Source organism: Thamnophis elegans, chromosome 6 (assembly GCF_009769535.1).
Source record: "Thamnophis elegans isolate rThaEle1 chromosome 6, rThaEle1.pri, whole genome shotgun sequence".
In the NCBI taxonomy this organism is placed as follows: domain Eukaryota; kingdom Metazoa; phylum Chordata; class Lepidosauria; order Squamata; family Colubridae; genus Thamnophis; species Thamnophis elegans.
In genome coordinates, this window is record NC_045546.1 from 15,578,284 (window position 1) to 15,601,936 (window position 23,653).

Here is a 23,653-nt window from a genome sequence, read left to right on the forward strand (position 1 = left end):
GCATTTTTAACCATTCAGCTGTGCAGATCTTTTGAAAAAGGTGTTTCTGAATGCATAGGAGCACATACAAAGCATCTCTTTTTCAAATGGTAAATCAGTGTTTCCAGGCAGTGAAAGCAGTCTTGTGAACCTAGGAAAAGACATGTCTGTCTTAACCATTTGCAGAGGTTCAGGCGCACAAACCTTTGTGTATCAAGAAGGATTTGCATAACTCACAAGTATTCCACGAGAAAGTGACTAAAATATTTGGCTCTTTGCCCAGGATTCTTTGAACTATTCCAAAAAATGGGGTACTTCCATAAGGACTATTTAGTAAGAGATAAAACTGAAAGTTTGTTTACTTAACAACCATGTGATTTATTTAACTGCAACAATTTGCTTAATAGTTTTAGAAAAGGTGGGCATGAAATCAGGTAAAACTCACTTAACAACTGCTTTGTTTAACAACAGAAATTCTGGTCCCAATTGTGGTTGAACGTCAAGGACTCCCTGTATATACATGCACATAATGGAATCTGGAATTTATTCTTTATGTCTGGCATTTAAATTAAAAAAGTTTTCTGGATATAAGTCCCTAACTTCCGCCATTTGGTTATATTTTTTCCTGTGACAAAGTTGCTACCTCTTTCCTCTCATGCCTATTAAACTGATCTTTGCCTATTATTTAGTAATATTTTAGTTGGTATTTATTTATACCTGGACTACTGTGCATAACTTCTAACATTGTCCATCTGTTATCTGCTTTTCATTTTATATTCCACCTACTAAATTTGTCTTTATTCCGACATTACTTATGTATCTGCAATGACCCTGGATGTGTGTTAGTTTTAAAAATTATACATTGCATTGCCTGATTTTCACATTTATACCTTTATTTCCATTAAATTTTAACCTTTACTTTCATAATTTTATTTCTACTTTGCCCTGTGTATTACTGTGCTACATTGTTCCAGCAGCTTATTTTTAACAGATACTCAAAACATCAGTTTTATTAACTTAATACAAAATTTGACCAGAGTATCTTAAAATATTTCAGAGATGAGACTGCAACAGGAGACAGGTATTTCTCAAAGAAACAGATGTTAGAAATTTCTCAAGTTTCAAGCAATTTCATCAGCTGATTTTGAAAGAGAAGAAGGAAATATATTTTCTTAACGGGCTTCCATTTACCAGTTTCCATTTTCTTGTAAAAATGAATTATAAAGTAAAAAGCATTCATTGCATTTTTAATTAGCACACCACAACTTTAAAAACCAATCACTAAACTGTTGTCCTAAAACCCTAAACTTTTTTTTAATTATAAGAAGTGATAAAACCTGAGAAGCAATTCATAGCAATCTGATATCATTGTTAAGAAACAGCTGATAAAAATGGATTGATTACACTTTATTGATTACCTTGTTCCTACAGAGCTTGCAATTTGGATTTTCAAAAGATGTTCTCTTTATATTATTTGTATCTTCCCAATTTGCATTTTTCAACTTGAAAACCCAAGATTTTATAAAGCAGAGCTTGGGAAACTGGATGCCAGGAGCAAATCCTCATTCCTTTGCATATTTTTCTGACATTGGTTCAATGTATACCCGCCTGGCTATGCCCAAATTAGGGTAGGGATCTATTGATACCTCTTTATGGCAGAAAGGGAGTAGTAGTAGTAATAAATACATGATTCACTCACAAATGCACATCTCTAGATTGAATTTTTATTCCCCATCTACATTAGAGAATGAAAACAAGCACTATTTCACTTGGGGAAACAACAATATCAGCGCCAAACCTGGCTGCAACCCACCCCCAAGATATTTGTCCATTTTGAAAAGATTGGTTCAACATAACTCATCCTAACCATTAGTTGTTCGACAGTAAGGCTTATATCAAGTATTCAGGTTGTGAATATTAAATACATCAGGCAATCAATCTCTTCACCTGCCTTATTAAGGCATTTGAAAACCATCTTCATCTCTGCAATGCTCATCTGACCATTGAATTTATTTTTTGCTGTCCACCTGTAACGTGTCTAACCCTTAGAAATCATGAAATACTTTGTGTTGGCCAGTTATGTCCTTGGCTTAGAAATGCTGGAAAAATAAAGAAGCTGGAAGCACCATCTACTTCAATTTATCTGACTTCCATAACAGCTATGTCTAAGTCTACAGTATGACTTCTTAAAAAAAGTTTGGCATCAATCAGAAGTGGATTTCAGCACATCCACCAAAAAGCCCCTGGACAGATCAGATATGTTCATATAGGGCTATGGGAAACATTTCTGAAGTATCGTGGGATACTTATCAAGAAAAGCAACTGAGTCAGATCAGCACGTCTGAGGTATTTGATGTACTTCCTCCTGCAACTTCAAACTGCCTTTTTCTTTTGCAGACAGCCAAAAAACAGCCAACTCATTGATGTTATATCATCCCTTGGACAGCTCATGGAAATTCTGCAGCTAACACACAATTCCAACTGCTGTCTAACATCTCCCAGCACCAGAAAGATTCTTAAGGGCTGTTAGTGACCAATAATATATTTTTTTAAAAAATGAAAATACTTAGAATGCACCATATAGACAAGAGATTATATCTTGTTCTACCTGAATCTGATTATACTGTGCACAATGCATTTTCATTATCCTGAGATACTACCATGTTTTTACCTGGCATGGTAAGCTAGGAGGACTATATCATATCACACAGGTGATCTCACAATTCTGCTATAGAAGGTGGTCTATGTTTTTCCTGACTATTCATCCAATTACCTATTAGCGGTTCTCCTACATATAATTTGTTTCACAAAACGAAGTTAAAGTTTTGTAAACATTTATATTTATCTAAACTTATTCATCTGAGTAGTCCTTGGGTGTTAATCAGTTGCTGATAGCTGGCTATATATCATGTAAAGTAGTGCAACTCTTCCTAATTTTAGAATGTGTATACCTGAAAATAGGACAATAAAAAACATATTCTCCATATTTGGAGATGGGAGGAGAATCGTAATAGTTTATTCTCAGCGTAATGCACATCAGAAGATCTAGTTTAATTTTCCTATTAAGATGTAGTCCTATATATAATAATTAAACACAAATGATGTTTCAAGTTTTACAATTGTTTTGTCGAAGGCATCTTCCTAGTGCTTCTAAGGAAAACAAAAACAGGCCACCATGAAAGTTCTACTAGAAACCAAAACAAAAAAGTAGTAGGATTTGCTGATAAATTAATAAAGGCTTTATCTCCACAAAGCTGTTCAGTTATGGCACAAGTGATAGAGGTGTTTGCAAAGCACCAGCCAAGGCTTAAGGTTAATCACCCTTTCTAAAGGCATTCATTCCACAAGAACCAATCTACCAAATTCTTATTCTACCATACTACAATTGTAACAAACATCTGGAATTCAGTCACTCATATTGGACATTTCTGTTGCATCCAACATTTTTTTTTTTGGTTTTGAGTATAGGGCCCATAGTCATATCCTTCACGTTTTAAGACTGTTACAAATCTGAATCTTTATTGTTCTGAAATGATAGAAACTTAAGACAAAAACCTCCAATTTTCAGTCTCAGAAGTGTGTGGTTCAATGCCCTTTTCATGTGTAACAAGGCTTCCTTTAAAAATAAAAGGAAAAAAAATGACTAAAGTTCATAAGGATGTGAACGCAATCCTTGGTTTTGAATCAGTGTTTGTAGATTTTGGGCATCGCAAGATCCAGCATTCTCTTCACCGCTGCTCTTGCTATGATGCTTGGCGATCCTTTTGCCATTCCACAAATTCATCAAGAAGAACAGGCCCTGGGAGGGAGAAATGGCAATTACAAACTGCAGTACTTCAGAGGAAATTCAGATTTTCTGGCAGTGGCAAAGACAACATATTCCAAAGTGGATGATCAATCATTCTTTTAATTAATTTGTTGTGCTTTTATGCCACTTAATTTTGACTCTAAGATCTAGGAGTTCTGCAAACAAACAAGAAAGCAATCTACTATCATTAGAACCTTAGGCAAGACATTCTTTTTTTTAAGCTGATGCTGAAAATTAAGATTTTTTTGACACAGTTTGGTGATTTATAACCAGGCCTAATGAAGAAACGTGTCCTAACATACAATATAGACTTTTCTTCCCTTGTGGCCAAGACATATTCTTTGCATTTTTGCAAAGCCATACAATGTTAGCTGAAAATATGCTGATATATAATTGTTTTATTTAAAAACAAGCAAACAGCTGAAGCAGAAGGCAACACAGGGAAAGAATTCTTGAAACAATGTTCTACACTGTACTACTCCAGAGAGAAAGCATGGAAAATGGACTATAATGACAATACTAACCAAACTTAATCGACTCTACCTCATGTTATTTGCCAATATATAGTACTCTGCAACTACATTGCCAGCCTATTGCTACTGGTAGCAGAGATATTTTTTTTAAATACTAGGATTGGAAAAATGTTGGTTTTTTATTTTAAGCAGAGAAAAAGATAATACTTCTATTTATGGAAGAAATGGGAACACAATTAATCTTCTTCTTTTCCCCAATTCTTACTGCTAAAAATGAACCCTAGCCCAATTTATCCACTTCAGAATTAGACCTTGTCCATGCATTTGCATTGGATCTTCCATTAGTAAATGTTCAGAATGGCAACTATGTATTTTGATTATAAGCTGACATATATGGCCTCCTTTGAGCAAAGATTGCTAATCTTTCTTTTTCCCTCCTTTCACAAATAGTGACAGGTAGTAATATTTTTGTGTAGAATGACCATTGGCTTACCTGAATGGTCGTTCTCTGGGCACTGCGGGAGAGTCCAAGCATGGGTTAAATACAGTCTATCTGCCCTAGGACTGAGTAGATTTTTCTTTAACCATGCCTCCTTTGCCTCATTGAGGTCAGTTTAAAAACAAAGGTCTTATCCGCTGCAGGACGCCCTACAGAATTCTAACCATGACAAGGATTCTTGGACACCTAGTTAAACCCTGGGCGGGTTTGGTTGATTTTGGTGATTAGGTTTAGAAACTTTATTAATTGACTTTTATTTAAAAGATGTTATAAAGGTGTAATGTTATTGGAGGATTTTTGAAATAGCTAATGAATGCCATTATGTGGTTGTGTCTTTAAGTATGAATGATTTGAGGTAAAAGCATGTTCAAATAATTGTAGTCAAATGAGAATTGTGGTACATTAATAGTAAGATATACAAAGATTTTTGATTTAAAGTGTATAATCTAATATGAACTATAAGTAATGACTGTAGAAGAAATGCACGAAAGTTATCTGTAACCAATCGACACGCTTTCTACAAGATGTAATGAAGGATCATTCTTTTTTGTGTTTTTGTTCAATTAAAATAAAATAAAATAAAATTTCAAAAAGAAAGGTGGTGGGATTTTAATTAAATGTCTTAAATGAAATGGAATACAGGTAATTCTTGATTTACAACTATACTTGGGCCGAGCATTATGATTAAGTTGTGGGGGTTGTTAAGCAGCCCACTATGAGACCACATCCAAATTTTATTAGATTTGTGGCAGTTGTTCAGTGAATGGTGTGGTTGTGAAGCAAACACGACAGTCATTAAGGATGTTGGCCGAACTCATTTTTACCAATAGCCATTTTTTTCCTGGAAGTAAATGCTGGAAATTGACAAAAAAAAAGCCAAAAATCATGGTCTCAGGATTCTGCAAACAGACATAGTTGAGTGCTGAGTGCCAAAATGCAATCATGTGACCATGGCCAGGTGTGTGAGGATGGGTGGGTAGCCAGGATTGGGACGGGATTTCAATAGGTTTGGGGTATAATTAGAAATGCTGCTTCAATCTACAAAAGTCTTATCTAGTTCAGTGTTTCCCAACCTTGGCAACTTGAAGATGTCCGGACTTCAACTCCCAGAATTCCCCAGCCAGCATTCGCTGGCTGGGGAATTCTGGGAGTTGAAGTCCGGACATCTTCAAGTTGCCAAGGTTGGGAAACACTGATCTAGTTTATCTTCCAGGTATCTTCAGGACCACCTCTTCCAGGTGGAAGTAATCTAATCAGCATGCTTGCTTTCTTTATTTAGCACATGACAAAAATGTTAAAAAGCATATCACAATTACATTCTCAACCAGCAAATATGAAACTATTTACTCTTTTTAGTGTGGTGGCTGTTCCTGATGCACATCAGTTAAAAGGACAAAAGGCCTGTTGCTCTAGGCTACCTCTAAAGTCTAGGTGGCATCTACTTTGAGAACTTTCCAGAAAGTTACTAAATCAGGAACCTTTTAATTGTAATTTATTGCTATATCATGATTTTTTAAAAATCCTATTGATATGATTTCTTCTGGTTTTATTGACTGGATTGTATTATGATTTTGATTTATTTATGCTGTAAACTATCAGCTGATTCAAATCAGCAGTATAGAAATATAATAAATAATACATGCACACACATGCAGCTATTAAAGACCAAGACATGTGCACAGTAATGCATATGTGTACATTTAAAGTTTTTATCATCTGAAGGAAGGCAACAAAGACTTGTTAAATATCATAAAAACATCTTTGAAAAGGAAATGGTAGAGGTGATGTAGCAAAACAAATAACAGTCCAACATATCAATCCACAATATTATCTAGTCACGAAACACAAGCAGGCAAAGTCCCATAATTCAAGAACATTCAACGGAGTCCTTCGGGATTGGGCGGCCTATAAATTTATTAAATCAAATCAAATCAATTCATATACTATCCTTGTAATTACTCAATATTGTGTTGGGAATGCCATTGTTTTTGACTGATTCATACAGATACAAAAAATCAATTAAACTAGACTTTTAAAGTTTTATATACCCTGAAGCACCATAGAAATGAATGTGTTCAATAAATGCAAAGCTCCAAAAGGAGATTAAAATGAGATGTTATATCAGATTAAATTTATTCTTAAGGAAGGCAACCTGCATAATTATATTCTCCCTATTGTAGAAAACAGAAGAAGTTTAAGAATATCTTTAATTATAAATAGCAATAGCATTTAGATTTCTATACTGCTAAGCGGTTTACAGAGTCAGCATATTGCCCCCAACAACCTGGGTCCTCATTTTACTGACCTTGGAAGGATGGAAGGCTGAGTCAACCTTCAGAATCGAGCTGCTGAACTGCTTGCAGCTGTAACAACAGTAACAGTAGCCTGCAGTACTGCATTCTAACCACTGTGCCACCATGGCTCTTATATAGGTATAAATCAGGGGTGAAATTCAGCAGGTTCTGGAGAACTGGTAATTTTGAGTAGCTCGGAGAACTGGCAAATACTACCTCTGGCTGGTCCCAGAGTGGGGTGGGAATGGGGATTTTGCAGTATCCTTCCCCTACCACGCCTACCAAGCCACGCCCACATAACAGTAAAAAAAAATGAAATTCACCACTGGTGTATGTATATATGTATATGTGTGTATTTATCAGCGCAAATAAAACACACACACACACACACATATATATACACACACATACATACATACATATATACCTATGTATCAAAACATGCTGACCAGCATATATGAAACATTTTTGTCTAATAACGTTAACTGGGTCGGATGCTATTATTTTTATATGTGATTCCAACACTGTATCCCTCTAGATCTAGATCTAAATAATATCCAAGTACAATATTGTATTAATCTGAAAGAAATGTTATGTACCAAGCTCAAACAATAATTAGGAGTATTCCAAGAATGAAATAAAACTTGGATCTCTGGGGAGGAATCAATTTGTATTCTGTCTGTTTTGAGTATTGCAATTTAGTTGTTATTTGGAGGCTTGTGACAGGGCTGCTATGCATCATATTTTGCCCAGGCTAAGCAGTACAATTTATTGGCTTATACTGCACCTATTGATGAAGGAAAGAAGTTTTAAATATTGAGAAGACAGAAACAGTAAATCACACAGCCAAACAAAAGAAGGTTGATTATAGCTGCATCTTTTACCTCTTACACCTGCCTTACCACCCTTACCTTTTTAAGTTTGCTATGGTTGGTGGCCTCCTGTGTTGTATTGTGTTTCACTTTGTAGACATATAACACAATGCTGTATGTGTCAATACTAGTTTCAGTGAAACACAAATGTCACTAATGTTGCCGAGATAGTTATATTTTTAGTAAAATATTGGAACTGGTTGACTTCTTAAATGTATGTGCAAGTTATACTTTGTGTATGCATGTTTTCACATTGTCATAAAGTTATTAATCAAATGTGACTCATCTAAGCATCAGTAGTTATCTTATTTTCTGCAGCCTGCAACCATTCCCAGTGCCAGCAAAAATACTAGGAAAATAAAATTCAGTGGCTCTGTAGAGTTGAATTTGGCAAGAATGGTAAATAAAAAAATGAGAATGCAAACAAATCCAGTAATGCTTACAACATCAACCAAGACAATGGCTTCTTTGAAGAAAAGAAAAAATCAGAACATTAAAAAAAATCTTGTAGGTAAGATGTACTAACTGAAAAAAAATAATTAAAATATTCATCTGGTTTTCTTAATCTGTAATCTGTTGGGTTCATTTAAGGACAATAATCCTCTTTTTTCTATTGGGTGGTACTGGTTGTAATAAGCATCTAATTTAGATTTTTCAGTTGAAAAAAGTTATATTTTCATAGCTAATTTTTAAATTTTCAGAAATTATTCAGCAGTAAGCAACATTCCGCATGGAGTATCATTGCTTGTGTGGCCCTGAGTAAAAATAGAAGAGCAACAACTGGTCCTGAGTTATCACTGTTTCTCATGGGAAAACCACTAAAATTTCAGAGTTGTTTTTCGAAAGGTACACTGAACAGTTAAGCAATTTTTGTTTCCACTAACATGCTACAGCAAAGTCTTTTGGTGTAACATTACAAGCAGGGGTGTTTTGTTCCAAGCTTGAAATTAAACATACATCAAACAAACTTCTATAATTCTACCCAAACCTCCTATTCGTGTTTTTTGTTTTCATATGAATGTTACTCTTTCAATCTCTTTAGAACTCTAATGGAAACTGAAACTTGCAGCTGGAACCCTAAACAAATAATGAATGTAGAATACTCACATGCCCCATCTTCATCGTAGTTGCTAAGATCCGCATGGACAGTTCTACTGAATTCTAACACATTGTACCACTGATCTTTGTTAATTACTTTGTATTTTGACTGCTGCAGAAAAATAAGAAATGTTATCATTTGATATACTGTGCCATACATTACAAGTATTATATACTTTTAAAAGGTAACAGTCTACAGCGTATCAAGAAATGCTTGAAGAAAAAGTGAATTTAATCTAAATCTATTTAAAATAGATTTCCATTTTAAATTGCCAACTATCATTGCCTTTATTTTGAAAGAGCTATTTGGCAGAGAATAATGTACTAAAAATGCATACATTTGTTCTGAAATACAAAAGGTGTATTGAAAATCAAAAATCATAAAAATTAAAAAGCATAAAAATTTGCAGAGGACAGTTAGCATATAATGTGTGAAGGTGGATTCTAATGCATTCCTACCTCCAAGTATTGGTAAAACACTGAAAACAGTGGCCATGTCCTTCCAAGAAGAAGTGCTAACATAGATTTCGCTGTGTCAATATCAAGACTTCGCTGATCTTTATCCTATACAGGTTAAAAAAAGTGCAATTTAGAAAATGTATAAATGCACAATTAAATCATTTTCTCAGATGATTCACTTACCCTTGCAAAGTCAAATGCATATCTGTAGATATTCTTAAATGTTGAAATGTCATTCAGTTGGGATCGCAAAAAATCAAATTTACTTTGAAGCTTTTCTGTACCGTCACATCTTAAATTAAAAAGTGAAATAGTTATATGTCAAATATTTGGGCAAAGGAAATGTGTGTAGGTATGATTGAATATACTGGTTATTAGACTCCAGGGATCTCAAGCCTGTGACCCCCAAGTCATTTTCTACAGCCTACAATGTCTCTAATCTAATCTTATCTGCTTGTACATTAAATCAGAAATTCTCTATTGTTTAGTACATTTCAACATATTATTTCTGAATTTTTAGCACTTCTCAAAAGACAAAATGAAAATGAAAGGAATAAAATCTCCAATTTTGATCTGGATTTTATGTACTGCATTAGATGTGTGGCTAACCTGGGATAGGGCTAAGGTTTTTTTAAATTTAACAAATTTATGTTTAATGGAAGTCTGTGATACTCTTAGTTTTTTAGTTTTTTGTCTCAACAGACCCTTTTGCTTTAGTATTCAGGCCCTGCTTTCTGTCTTTTTTCAGATTCAGGGAAATATTAATTAATCAAATACAGAAAATGGGAGCATTTTCCCAGGTATGTAATCATTCTCCTTTTCTGTTTATTAAAATTGGCAATTTAATGGTAGCTTTTAGAGGAGATCTGAAGGTTACATCCAAGACATGGGGGGAGGGGTAACTCAATTAAAAATGTACAAGGCATAATTTCTTAAAATATAAAATTAAATAAAGTTGTTTCAAAAATTCAAATGCTTTCATTGTATAAATGAATACCTTGAGAATAAACTTGGGAAACTGCTCTATTCAGAACAGCATAACAAGTACAAGAGCTTCATGATCCCAGTATCTAGACAGAAATGGCTAATGGATTCTATCCTGCAGCTTTCAGTACCCTAAGTTAATTGTAACACCAACAATAAAAGATACTCTCGCTTCAACTGATGAGGTTACCCAGTTAGGATAATGAAACGTCTGCAAGAAAACAAATGAGCTCAGAGAGCACCAAGGACCCCTCATTTCAACCCTGCTACAAACATTCGCCTTTATACGCAATTTGGGAGTCCTCCTGGACCCACAGCTGATGTTAGAACATTACTTGTCGGCTGTGACCAGGGGAGCCTTTGCCCAGGTTCGCCTGGTGCACCAGTTGCGACCCTATCTGGACCGGGAGGCCCTTCGGATGGTCACTCACGCCCTCGTCACCTCAAGACTGGATTACTGTAACACGCTCTACATGGGGCTGCCCTTGAAGAGTGTTCGAAGACTTCAGTTAGTCCAGAATGCAGCCGCGTGAGCGATAGTGTGGGTACCTAGGTACACCCACGTTACACCTGTCCTCCGCGAGCTGCACTGGCTTCCTATTGGTCTCCGGACACGTTTCAAGGTGCTAGTCGTTACTTTTAAAGCCCTACATGGTTTAGGACGTGGCTACCTGAGAGACTGCCTCCTGCCATTTACCTCCCAGAGACCTATAGGATCGCACAGATTAGGCCTCCTCCGGATTCCATCTGCCGGTCAATGTCGGTTGGCGACTCCCCGGGGGAAAGCCTTCTCTGTAGCTGCTCCGGCCCTATGGAACGATCTCCCCATGGAGATCCGTACCCTTACAACTCTCCCGGCCTTCCGCAAAACGATTAAGACCTGGCTGTTCCAGCAGGCCTGGGGCTATTGATTTATCCAGCCCCACTTTAAGTTATATGAATGTTCTGCGATTTTAATTGTCTGTTCTTTTTAATTTTTATATGTCCCCCCCTCCCTACTTTATCTGTAAGCCGCCCTGAGTCTCTTGAGAGTGGGCGGCATACAAATCCTAATAAACATAAACGTAAACGTTATAGATATGAATATGATGTGACCATTCACAGCTCACCACTTTGTTTTAGAATTTTGAAGCTAATTTGGTTCTATTTCTGTCTCTTCTTTCTTTTTTGATTGGAAAACACCCAGCCAAGCGGGGGAGGAGGGGGAGATCAAGAACAAATTTGGCTTCAGATTGAACTCGATCCAGATCCCCAGAACCTTCAGACACTGGGACAGAACCAGAGACAGTGTCACTTGGACAACCCGGGGCCAAGATATATAACTGAGTGTACTGATGATACTGCACTCCATGCTGATGGATGACCTTCCCCAGGAGCTCCATATAGATGTTCAAAAGGAAAGGGGAGAGTTACATCATAAAATAGGGTCTCAGAATACTCTCCCACTATAATACTAACTAAAACTGGATTTAAATGAAGGAGTATCACCATTAGAGAATGTCTGTCCCTCCCACTACACTGGTGCAGGAGGTTATCATGGTCATTGTGTGACAGATCAAGATCAAGAAAGGCTACAATTGATGCATTACCCCATCCTAAAGCTGACAGCAACATGACCCATTGGGTCATCACTTCAGAGCTACTTATCTAAACAGAGAAACAGAATGATCAAGGACAAAAAAGCAGTGGAAGCATGAGCATGGCCCTCTCACAGAGAATGGTGCAAGAGGGCTTACCTGCCTCCGTGGCTTCCAGAGTTCTGGACTGGGAATGGTCTACTGAATTTCTGGCTAGCCGCATGGCAGCACTATAGTGACCACAAATTTGCCAAATTTCAATCCCACAGGAGTCATAGATCCAGGATTTTGGATGCCTTCTCTAAATTAACCCGTTTGAAGTATCTTGGTTCAAATATTATTGCCCTACGATGTACTTTTTTACTCAGGTTACAGACGGGAGAATTTTAGTAGTATATAGTGGCAGAAAGGCTAATCATTCACAGAAACACATTTGAACTGTTCTGAGAATTCAGCAGAAGTAAATTGATTTTGATCACAGGGAAACATCTGATTGGGCTATGCAGATTCAAGCATAAAATGTTCTTTGGTGTACACAAAGAGGCTCACACAGTCTCTGCCTATATGTCTTTAAATAAATGGTGTTCTCTGGGGATAGCATCATTACCTGCTCAAAAGAGTTGCACAAAGGTACTGTATGAACATCTCGACGGATGCTCTGAAGCATCTTTCTGTGCTCAAATCTGAAGCACTGCACAGCCCAAGAACATGAGCCGTCACAAACTAGTATATTCAGATTAAATTGAAAGATGTAACATAGACGCAAAGTTAATCATATGTGCAGTACTTTGTTAAATGAAAATGTGCATATGTATCAAAATATTTTGACATATCAAAGAGAACTTAAAATAGAAGTTCTTACTGTAATGAGGTCATTCCCTTTAGCCACTCTTCTTTTGTAAAAAAACCCATGCTTTCAGCCTCTAGTTTCCAGGCTAAAACTAGCATAATAATCTGTAAAGGAATAAAGGAATAAAAGTGGGCTCAGAGAGGGAAAAAAAACACAAAATTTACAAGAAACATTTTTTTAAAAACAGTGGTTGGCCGCAAAAGTTGTTCATCAGTCCAAATTGCTACTTTTTTCAAATGTGTCGGGACTACAACTCTCAGAACCTTGCTGACAACTAAATTTCCATTTCTATTTACTTTATTAGTTTATTTACTTAATCCAGTTTGTACATCGCTTGGCTCCCAATGACTGTGGATGGTTCACAAAAAATATGTAAAAGTATAAAACAATAAAAATACAACAAAAGTAGAAGTTGGCAAAACCAACTTGCAGCCGCAAACACACACACACTTCTTGAATGGAACTACACTCATCTTAAGCAAAAGGCTGGGCAGGAGACAGGTCTTCAAGGCCTCCCAAATGCAAGAAGAGGATAGCTTCATCTGAAGCCTCTATAAGAAATTATACCAAAACCTTTTCTGCTCTGCCCTCCATAGCATTAAAATGTTCTCCCTAATTGCTTGTTGCAGGAAAGCCATCACTGCAGGAAGTGCCTGATCCTACCTTTTGAAAACCTTTTCAGACTATCTCCATTGTTTTAGAATGTCATACCCTCAGAAATGCACCAGAGATGCATCACGCACTGTCCTTTTGGAGTTATCAAAACAATTCATCAAAGCAAATAAAATGCTACAAATACTTTTGGTGCCAACAAAGCAATATTATTGATTGATACCAATCGATAGTAGGTTTTGGGTGGCCAACATTATTATTTTTTGTTCCCCGATGGTGTACTGCTTTTGATTTTTATCTGGTGCTTGGAGAGCCATTAAAGATCTTTTCCTATAATTGTAAGAAAGCCTCCACTTAACCTTGCAACGTTAAAATGATCAAAAATGTGCCCTGGACTAGGCAGTTGCAGTAGCTGCAACTCTTTAAAATACCTGCATCTTTTTTTAGGGTTATGCAGCTGCTCATTTTACCAGAATCCCAAGGAAAGGTATACCTTTGCATACTCTTAACTTTGGAAGAAAATATAAAAACATAGGGGTATTATACAGGAAGTAGTTTCAGCACTTTAAGATCTGCCCATGCCCAAATGTATTAAGAAATTGATTCCAGTTGTAAAATTGAAATAATTAAAAAAAAACCACAACTTTTTAAAGTTTGTAATTTGCTAATTTGTGACAGTAAAATTAAGAAAGAGCAGAAAACACAATGTAACCAAATAATGGACAATACTTTAAAAACTTATATTAGCTATTTTGTGGCTTACATTTTCAGGTTCAACACCAATATCTTCACAGAATTTTTCCATTCCTTCAGGTCCTACAACTTCATCATCACCTTCAAAAGAAAAAAAGGCATATACTATATGAATTTATACTTGCCTCACTCAATGGCCTATCATAGCCAAAGCTGGAGTAAGATGGGAAAAAAAAGAGAAAAGCAGCAACTGTACTCATGAGTCATTTCAGAGTTGCATACAGTTTCCTAATTACACCATATTCCATATTCCATAAGTTTTACTGAGATCAGTTTCTGCCATCCAATGTTCAGTTCCAGTTTTGAATGATTAATTTGCATTACAAAAGAACACCTAAGGTATGCTCATACATATATGTGTCCATTTGAAGCAGACTCTAGATTTGCCCATCTCTCTATAATAGGAGACGTATGATGTTCATACAATTACAAAGAATGACTGATATCATTTAAGGATTTCAGCATCAGATTAGTATTTTTTCTATGAATATAGAAAGATGGAAAAATCTAAAAGGTTTTTGCAATGTATCTGTTTATGTAACAAGTACTCATTCATTTTGCAAGCAAAATATTTTTAAAAAATTGCAGTTCATAGTGCAACTGAATATATCTTTCTCTTCTCTAACAAATCCAGGTTTCTGCAGCGTTACATTTTTCTGAGATAAAGAATGTTTTTCTGGTGTGACTTTGTATTCCTGCTGTCCTGGATAAATAAATAATAATCTCATGCCACTGGACCTTAATGGGTTTAATTTTGACCAGTCACTGTTCCTCAACCCAACTTGCTTTTCTGAGAGGATGAAATGCTTTGAATCCATGTTTATGTGAAGAAAAACATAAAAAAAGGAAGACATGTATTTTGGCTTCATAAAAATAAATTATTCCTCTGTTTTAGCTGGCAGGCATACCTAGGCTGATGAGGACGCTCTATGTACTAAACTACAGTTTGCTCAAATGAGGTTTGTTGAATAAGCAACACTTAGTGTGGATCATATATTTCGTTAAGCCATAAACCTTAGTTTTCAAGCTTCCATGGATAGATTTATACCATTCACCTACCCAGAGCCAAACAAATCAGAATATTCAGCTTAAAAATTATAATATAGCTCAATATGTGAACAGAATTTCACACCTGAGAAATTCCTGTGCATGTTCATTTCTCTAACCCGAGAACACTCTTTCTTTTAAAATACAAGTACTCCTCGACTTACAACAGTTCATTTAGTGACCGTTCAATTACAACAGCACTGAAAAAAGTGACTTATGACTGTGTTCAACACTTACAACTGTTGCAGTATCCCCATAGTCACGTGATCCAAATTCAGATGCTCGGCAACTGATTCACATTTATGATGGTTGCAGTTTCCTGGGGTCATATGATCACTTTTTGTGACCTTCTTAGAAGCAAAGTCAATGGGAAAGCCAGATTCACTTAACAACCGTGTAACTAACTTGACAACTGCAGTGATTCACTTAACAACTGAGGCACGAAAGATCGTAAAATGAGGCAAAATTCACTTAACAAATGTTTCACTTAGCAACAAAAATTTTGGGCTCAATTGTGGTCGTAAGTCAAGGGCTACCTATAGTGTGGTGACACCAGTCACATTATATTTGAACATTTTTAAACAAATGGTTAGTTTCACATTAAAGAAGATTTAAGCAGAGCACAGTCTTAGTATTACTAAGCACCAGTAATTGCATTAACCATGCATTAGTTACATACCTGCATATTCATAAAACCAAGCCAGGCACTTCTTGCTTGAAAAATGCTCCTCACCACTTATCACTTTATTGGAAGCTGCCGACCTGCAATAACTTAAATACATATTAAAAAGATGTTGGTAAACTTGCTATTACTTCAAAAAATCCTGAATTATGGCTTATTAATAGATAACATCTAGAAAATACTTAAATTTACAGCTTTAATTTATTACTTTTTACATATTTTCTAGGAAGCAAACCATACTTTCTTTCAAAGTACAAAAGTGATGTCTTTTTTTTCTTTTCTGGATATTGTCACAACCCATTTTAAAGTTTAAAGAATTAACAAGCTATGCAACAGACTGATTTAGTTGTTTTATTCTGTCAATAAGTTTTTTTAATCACTAATTTGCAAAACATCTTGACATTATAATATACATTTATAATTCAGAAACAAAGGCCCCTCACAAAAATCTTTAACATAAGTTTCAATAACTTTTGCATGGAACAAATGGATTCCACTTACAGTAGATGATCCTAAAGGTAACAGTGGCCCAAGTCAAGCCACATAGGCTTTTCCAGATATATCTATCATCAATGTGAACTGGGTCAAGAAACCTACCAGCAATGCAACTCCTGCAACAATCATTATTCTGCTAATCTGTAGGTAAATGGCTGCATTCTATGACACAGCTGCAACTCAGTGATTCCTGTGTAAATTGCAGTAATTTAACTGAGAGATGACAAAGATATAAATAAGCCTTGGCACCTCTGGACCATGCAAGGATGCAACTGGAATACCAAACAAAGATTCTGAAAGGATTTTAGGTCACAGCTGCTATCTCCTGTTCCACAAGGAACCATGCGTCCAAGAAGACCTCAGATTACAGATCTACTTCGGCAAAAATCAATTGTATTAGAATACATGGAAGAGTTCATGGATTCTGTGCCAACAAAAGCTCTGTCTTGCTGCAGTTAACTCCAAATCTACTACCTCATCCATTCTCTTATAGCCTCCAGGATAAAGACCTAAAACTAGATATCATCAGCATGTTATGAAACGTAACTGCAACATAATGAATAATCTCTCCACTGGGTTGGTTTAGATATTAAATAAAATAGGCAATGGAGCTGAATCTTTGAGCAGCTCCTACTGGAAGCTCAAGGTGATACTCTATCAAAACTGATTAGAAGCACATTAAGGAATAAGCAAAACCGCTATAAGACTAAGGTTTGATCCCCAAGCCATACTGATGGTCCAAAATTATACCAAGGATGATGATACTGAATGCTGAGAAATGTAACAAGTCATCTATAAGAGTAGCTGATGCAGTTTCCCTCCCATCCCCAAGTATAAACCCAAATGGAAAAAAATCCAGACCATTTCATCTAGGAACTTGTATACTTAACTCCAACCACTTCATCCACCTTATTAAAAAGAGTATCTGCCAGAAATTATTTAGGGCAGCCAAGTGAATGATGGCTTGAGAAGAAGTTATACTACCACCTTTTTCAAGGCTGGTATGATCTCCTTCCTCAAGAAGACGTTCATCCTCTGTATCAATATCTTAATTCCTTTTCTGGCCACATATATCAGGCAGGAAGAGCAGTGATTTAATTTGCAGGCACCTGAGCTTATCCCACAGAGGAACCAGTATGCTTCCTCATGAGGTAGAGGCTTGAAGGAATCCCAGATGACCTTGCAAGATGTTAGGCCTGACATCTCATGAGATCATGCCCATGACAACATGTTTTGATAATTATTCCATTTTTAAATACATTAGTATAAAAGCAAATTCTATTAAATTCAAGATGTCTTAACATTTCAACTTGACAACATTTTCCTTATTGTGATACATGAGTCATATTTTAAAGGCCATGTAATAATATGTGCCTGTCTACAGAAAGTAATGTTTACCATAACTGAAAGCCTATTCTAGATGACATTCAACATTCATACTCAGAACTAAAAATATAAGCCAAAATTGTACTGTACTGATCTGTCACAGTTGGGAAACATCTAAACATTTGATCTATTATGTTTTGAGCTTCAGAAGCTTTCAGACAAATTGGAATTGATTCAAAGAAAGGCTAAAAGACAATTGCTAAGAAACTATGTGCTAAATCCTATAAAAAACCGAGAAAAATGGGCACATCCACCTCTCAGAAAAATAATGGGGTGATGCAATTTATTGTTTACTGTGGCAGAATGCAATACCACAATAAGGATTTTAAGTAATAGGAAGCAGATTCCAATTAAGGAAACCATCCTGCAGTAAAAGAAGTAGAATGAATTGAGTAGTGAAATTGCATTAGATGTGTTCAACCTAAGGATGGACTGGAGAATTCTGTCAGGGCTCTTTAATTTGTATTCCTACACAAAGTAGAGACTGAATGTAATCTTATACATGACACTTAGCAGCTGTAAAGGCAAGCAATTAGAAAGATAATTGAAGGCATTTAATTCATTTTACCTGCCCTTGAGTGATTCAGTATTTACCATGCTTGTAATACAAAACTGAGGGCAAGTGTTACTACCATTTAAAACTCTGGCAATTGTAACTCACGTATATATTCATTTATATTGTAGTGTTCACAGTATGTTAAGCTACTTACAAAATGGCTGCTATAATAAATGATAAAACACATCATTTATTATACATAAATCTGGGAAATGTTGCTTCTTTTTCTCTTCTTTCTACCTATTCTTTACTCTCTAATCTTTTGATGAACATTTCCAAAAAAACCAGCACATCATCTTTCATTTCTTAAAGAACATCTAACTACCTGAAATAGCCTGTGCTATTTTTCTTTCTATAATGCTTTCTATAATGATTTTTAGCAAGTTGCAGAAAGCTATTTTCTTCTACTTTAAACCACTACACTAACTGTGATTTCATTTCATCTCTTTTTCAAGAAATCTAAGTAGCAATAAGCTAAAATGAAGTGCAATTTCATATGGAGAATGTCATGGCTGCATCTGCAATCTCAGGTGTTACTATTTCAAGGCATCCTTTCCCATTAGAACTAGATCTGAAGCATCTGTCCGACTATTAAATAGGATGTTCGTTCAATAGATAATACTATGTTTAGTCCAATATATACACTTTCACTATTGATTGTAGAAAGTTTTAACTCTGCAATTCTAGAGTTATGGTCCACATAACAGTTTAGTTGGTATTCAAGGAACAGGTAGAATATGTTTGAGATTCTAACAACACAATACTATCCATGTATATTTTAGAAGTCTGTCACGCTGAATTTAACAGTATTTGCACTTCTAAATAAGTAGCAGGTTTAGGAGAGCAAAGGGAGAGAACAGTATAGTTACCTTGCCTTTTTATAGTAGACTGAAAAAGCTTTGGACTTTGGGGCCAATGTTTATGGTTCTGAACAGAATTCAACTTTTACATTGATTATCAATCAACTGGCAAACATTTCTGCAAATATATCCAATAACTTATATTTTTAAATAAACACTGATTCATTACCACACAATATATAAGCAGAGAAACTACGAAAGAGATGTATCAATGTATTCCTTTCTAGTGTAAACTTTTAAGATGTTATGACAAAATCCATGCTTTAGCTATCATTTCATATAATTTGTCTCTAATAGTGTTAAAAAGATGAAGTCTGTAAAATTTTTTATACATTTGATGAAGTGTAATTCTTTAGGCACTTTCATTATATCTTAACTTGTACTTGAAAAATAATGGGTACAGAATAATTGGGGTAAATGTACATGTTAACTTTTTCTGTTCAATTATGTCAGATTTTCAGAAACTGGCTGGACAATTCCCTGAAGTTTTCTTGGCAAGGTTTTTTCCAAAAGTGGTTTGCCTTCTTCCTAGAGCTAAAAAAAATGTGACTAGTCCAAGATCAGCCAGCTGGATTTGTGCCCAAGGCAGAACTAGAACTCTCCCAGTTTCTATCCTAATGCCTTAGCCGCTATACCAAGCTGCCTCTCTGCAACAGAGTAAAAATATAAAAAAGCACATACGATTAATCAATCTACCCAAAAACGGATGTCCCTAAGCAACTAAGATTAAAAAAAAAACCCTAGTGGAATATCATTGCTTTAACAATTTTATGTAGGGGATGGTACTTCATGAACCTGGGGACTGGGCAAAGAATTCCAAAGTGCTGGGAGGCACATCACGGTGCCCAATATTAAATCCTGAAAGGTCTGTACTTATCAAGAAAGAAAATTTCAAATTAAGAGATAGTGAAATCTGCCTGGCCTTCATTCAGTATATACGACAACTTGCTTCTCCAACCATCTAGAAAAAATCAAAATATGCACATGTACACATTCACTTTTCAGAGTGGCTGGCATATAAATTTATTATATTGTGTATGAGTGTAATGTTTTATATATATATATATATATCTAAAATATAATTAATTAGTGTGTGTGTGTGTGTGTGTGTGTGTGTATATATATATATATATATATATATATATATATATATATATATATAATTTGTACATACATATCTATGTATGTATGTTTGTGTCTGTGTGTATACATGTACACATACACACTTATACATATATGTTTATGTATAAATGAAATTAGCTGAAGCTGAAATTACACTATTTCCTAACCAGCCTCCTTACAAACATGTTGGGCTGCAACTCCCATCATCATAAGGCAACATGTTCTATTTTATCCTGTCCATAGGGACCTGGAGAAGGATAAGCAGGGGAGGAGCAAATAACACATGCAACATGATGTCAGCAAGCAAATTGCAGAATGTATATACTTGACTGGATGGCATTTCATCCTTCATATAATAACACATGCTGTTATTTTAACACCATGTGCTTTGTTGTAGATGCCATGGTAGGGTCTTGGTTGGGGGAAAATGACTTTACTACTCTTCATTACAAATCATTCAAGGATTTTAAAATCACTAGTGCAGACCAAGCAGACTAGGAGCTGAGGAAGGCCTCTTGAAACTTTAGTCATTGTCAAGAGCCGCTTTCCTCTACCTGGATGCTCCCCAGGATGTTCACAATTTCAGCTCCCATACAACCCAGCCAAGCAAGGCATTGAATTTTTGCTAATGGGGTAAACTTAACCCATCATACCTGGAAGGCAGCACTTGGGGAGAAAGTTGCTACAGGATCACCAGTAAACCTACCAGCCCCTTCAGGCAAGAGCAGTAAGAAGGGGAGAAAAAAAAGTCACCCTAAGACAGTAATGGCGAACCTTTTCGGCACTGAGTGCCCAAACTGGAACGTGCATGCGGAGCGCCAGAAACCCGAAGGCCAGTTGCCCTGCATGCACATGCTTGTTTTTTGGTCGGTTTCTGGCCATTTTCCGGGCTGTTTTCAGGCCATTTTTCAGGCCATTTTTCAGGCCGTTTTCTGGCATGCCGGAAACCAGAAGAGCAGCTGGTGATGGCATGCGTGCCCAGAGAGGACTCTGCATGCCACCTTTGGCATAGGTTCGCCATCACGACCCTAAGAAATGTGCAATTCTGGCCAAGAAAGTATGGAAAAACGCACTTCCTAAGAGAGAGAGAAAAAGACCATGGATGGATGAGAGGAAGCAATTAGCTGAAAGGCAGATTCAATGGTGTGTGTGTGTGTGTGTGTGTGTGCGCGCGCGTGTAGTGGGGGGGGGGCTGATGGCTGTAACTGACATCTCCATTCTTTCTTACCTGTCTCAGAAAAAGAGGACTAGCCATTGTGGGAGGTGGGAATGGAAGGACCCCCCCTCAAATCAGAGGGGATCAAAAAAAGAAGAAAGGCGCTAGTCTCCTCTTCCTCCCCCCTTAGGAGGGTCTCTGAATCCGTCTTCCCGGAAAGGAGACCCCCACACCCCACCCCTCCCTTGACCCGCTTGGGCGGCCCCAGAGCCACAGTAGGGCCTGTCCCGCTGGCAGATCCGGTACCTGCTGATTTTACATTTCTTGAGGCCCGACTCGTCGCCCGCCTGCCCCGAAGATTTGCGTTTTTTTTTCACGGGCATCTCCTCTGTTCACCGTAGAGCGCAGCGAGCGAGAGACGAGGGGAGCCAGGCCCTCCAGCGTGCCCCCCCTCCTCTTCCCGGGTGATGAGAGCGACCGCCGCCGCCTCTTCCGTCCTCGGCTGTAGCTGCCGCCGCGCAGCGCTTCAGTTCTCCGGCCCCTTTGCCTTTTCCCTCGGCTCGGCTGATGCTGCTACCGCCGGGGTGCCGCCAGAGCAAGCGCGGGATGGGGGTGTCACACGGACCGTTCGGGCGCTGAGGTAGAAAGCAGCCGCGGCGGCGACGGCGGCGGCGAAAAGCCGGCAAAGCGCAGAGGAGTCGCGAGCGCGTTGCGCCGCCCTGACACGAAGAGGCGGGAGCAGGAAGTGACAGCGACGCGCCTCCGCCGCCGCCTCCTTCGACTGGCACCCGCTCGCCCCGCCTCCTCCAGGGCGGAGCTAAGAGACGGCGCCGACGCGGGGATTAGCCCCGCCTTCCGGGAGCGTTTGCACGCGTCACTGGAAAGAGGTTGTGACGTGAATGGAGGCAGCCGGGGATGGGGGCGCCGTCAATTTCTCCCTGGGGTGATTCGCTTTCCCCAGACGGGCGTGATCGGGCACCGTCCTGCCTTATTCGGGAGAGGATTTTTCGGAAGTCAAAGGGAACTACAGTTCTCGACTTACAACAGAGGTCCCCAAACTTGGCAACTTTTAAGACTGGTAGACTTCAACTCCCAGAATTCTCCAGCTGTGCTGGCTGGAGAATTCTGGGAGTTGAAGTCCACCAGTCTTAATGTTGCCATGTTTGAAGACTTCTGACTTACAGCATTATCCTTCACAGTTACATGTGGGCTGAAAAGAAAGTGACTTTAGGACCATTTTTTCACTCTTCCAACCATTGCAGCATCCCCATGGACATGTGATTTGCATTTGGATGCTTGACAACTGGCGCACATTTACTCCCAGGGTTGTGTGATCCCCTTTTGTGAATTTCTGACTGGCAAACTCAATGGGGAAACCAGATTCCCCCGTGTTACTAATTTAACTGTCGTGATTCACTTGACAAATGTGTCCAGAAAAGTCATAAATTGGGGCAAAACTCACTTAGCCACATATGTTTTGGGCTCATTTGTGGTCCTACATTGAGGACTACCTGTGTTCCCAGCTACTGATTGGGTTTTCATCTCATGCCCAGCCATGGTTAGCGTGTTTGGTTTATTTCTAACTAAACTATACTTTACTGAGCCTGCAAAAATTAAGTTATGCTTTAAATAGTTGGGGGTCAAAGTTTGTAAACCATATGATGGTGAAGCTGAATCCCATTTATAGCATTGTTGCTTTTAATATGGTATACAGTCGTAAAAATATACATGTCTTTTGATTTGTATGCCACCCAGAGTTACATGCCCAGAATTTTAGAAAATCTTTAATTTATTTTATTTTAAAACATATTGTTGGGTGAGACATTTTCACTAAAACTCTAGAAAGAGGGCAAGGGTAAAATCACTTCTGAAAATATTGCCTAGAAAACTGCAGGGACTTTTAGTTGCCAGGAGTCAAAATGACCTGGAGTCGAAAATAAATAAATGTTGTACTTTTAAGTGTAAAGGAATTTAAAGAGGCCATTGGGGAAGATATGAAAGAACTGTTGAGGAGATGTATGCAGAAAAGACTGTACACAGTTGAGATAGAAGCAACCTTGAGAAAAAAAATGATTTTGTTTAGTACAGCAT

General features: G+C 37.4%; 1 protein-coding gene across 1 annotated transcript; it reads right to left on the reverse strand.

Moving 5' to 3' along the window:
• Positions 1–1,681: 1,681 nt before the first annotated feature.
• On the reverse strand, positions 1,682–22,314 carry DCUN1D5 (defective in cullin neddylation 1 domain containing 5). Its single transcript, XM_032219872.1, has 8 exons — positions 21,869–22,314; positions 15,985–16,076; positions 14,269–14,339; positions 12,906–12,997; positions 9,666–9,774; positions 9,483–9,587; positions 9,033–9,135; positions 1,682–3,778 (listed from the first exon to the last, which is right to left on the reverse strand). The coding sequence occupies exons 1-8, from the start codon at positions 21,943–21,945 to the stop codon at positions 3,723–3,725; spliced, it is 705 nt and encodes a 234-aa protein (XP_032075763.1). The 5' UTR covers positions 21,946–22,314; the 3' UTR covers positions 1,682–3,722.
• Between the last annotated feature and the right edge of the window lie 1,339 nt (positions 22,315–23,653).

Bases quoted from the DNA above. Each gene is read 5' to 3' on its own strand.
- DCUN1D5 (XM_032219872.1), bottom strand. From the start codon at position 21,945: ATGCCCGTGAAAAAAAAACGCAAATCTTCGGGGCAGGCGGGCGACGAG. The intron at 12,998-14,268 runs GTAAGCCACAAA...ATTCCTTTACAG, and splicing joins TTGGTGTTGAACCTGAAAAT to ATTATTATGCTAGTTTTAGC. The intron at 3,779-9,032 runs GTGAGTATTCTA...TCTCCCTCCCAG, and splicing joins CTACGATGAAGATGGGGCAT to GGCCTGTTCTTCTTGATGAA.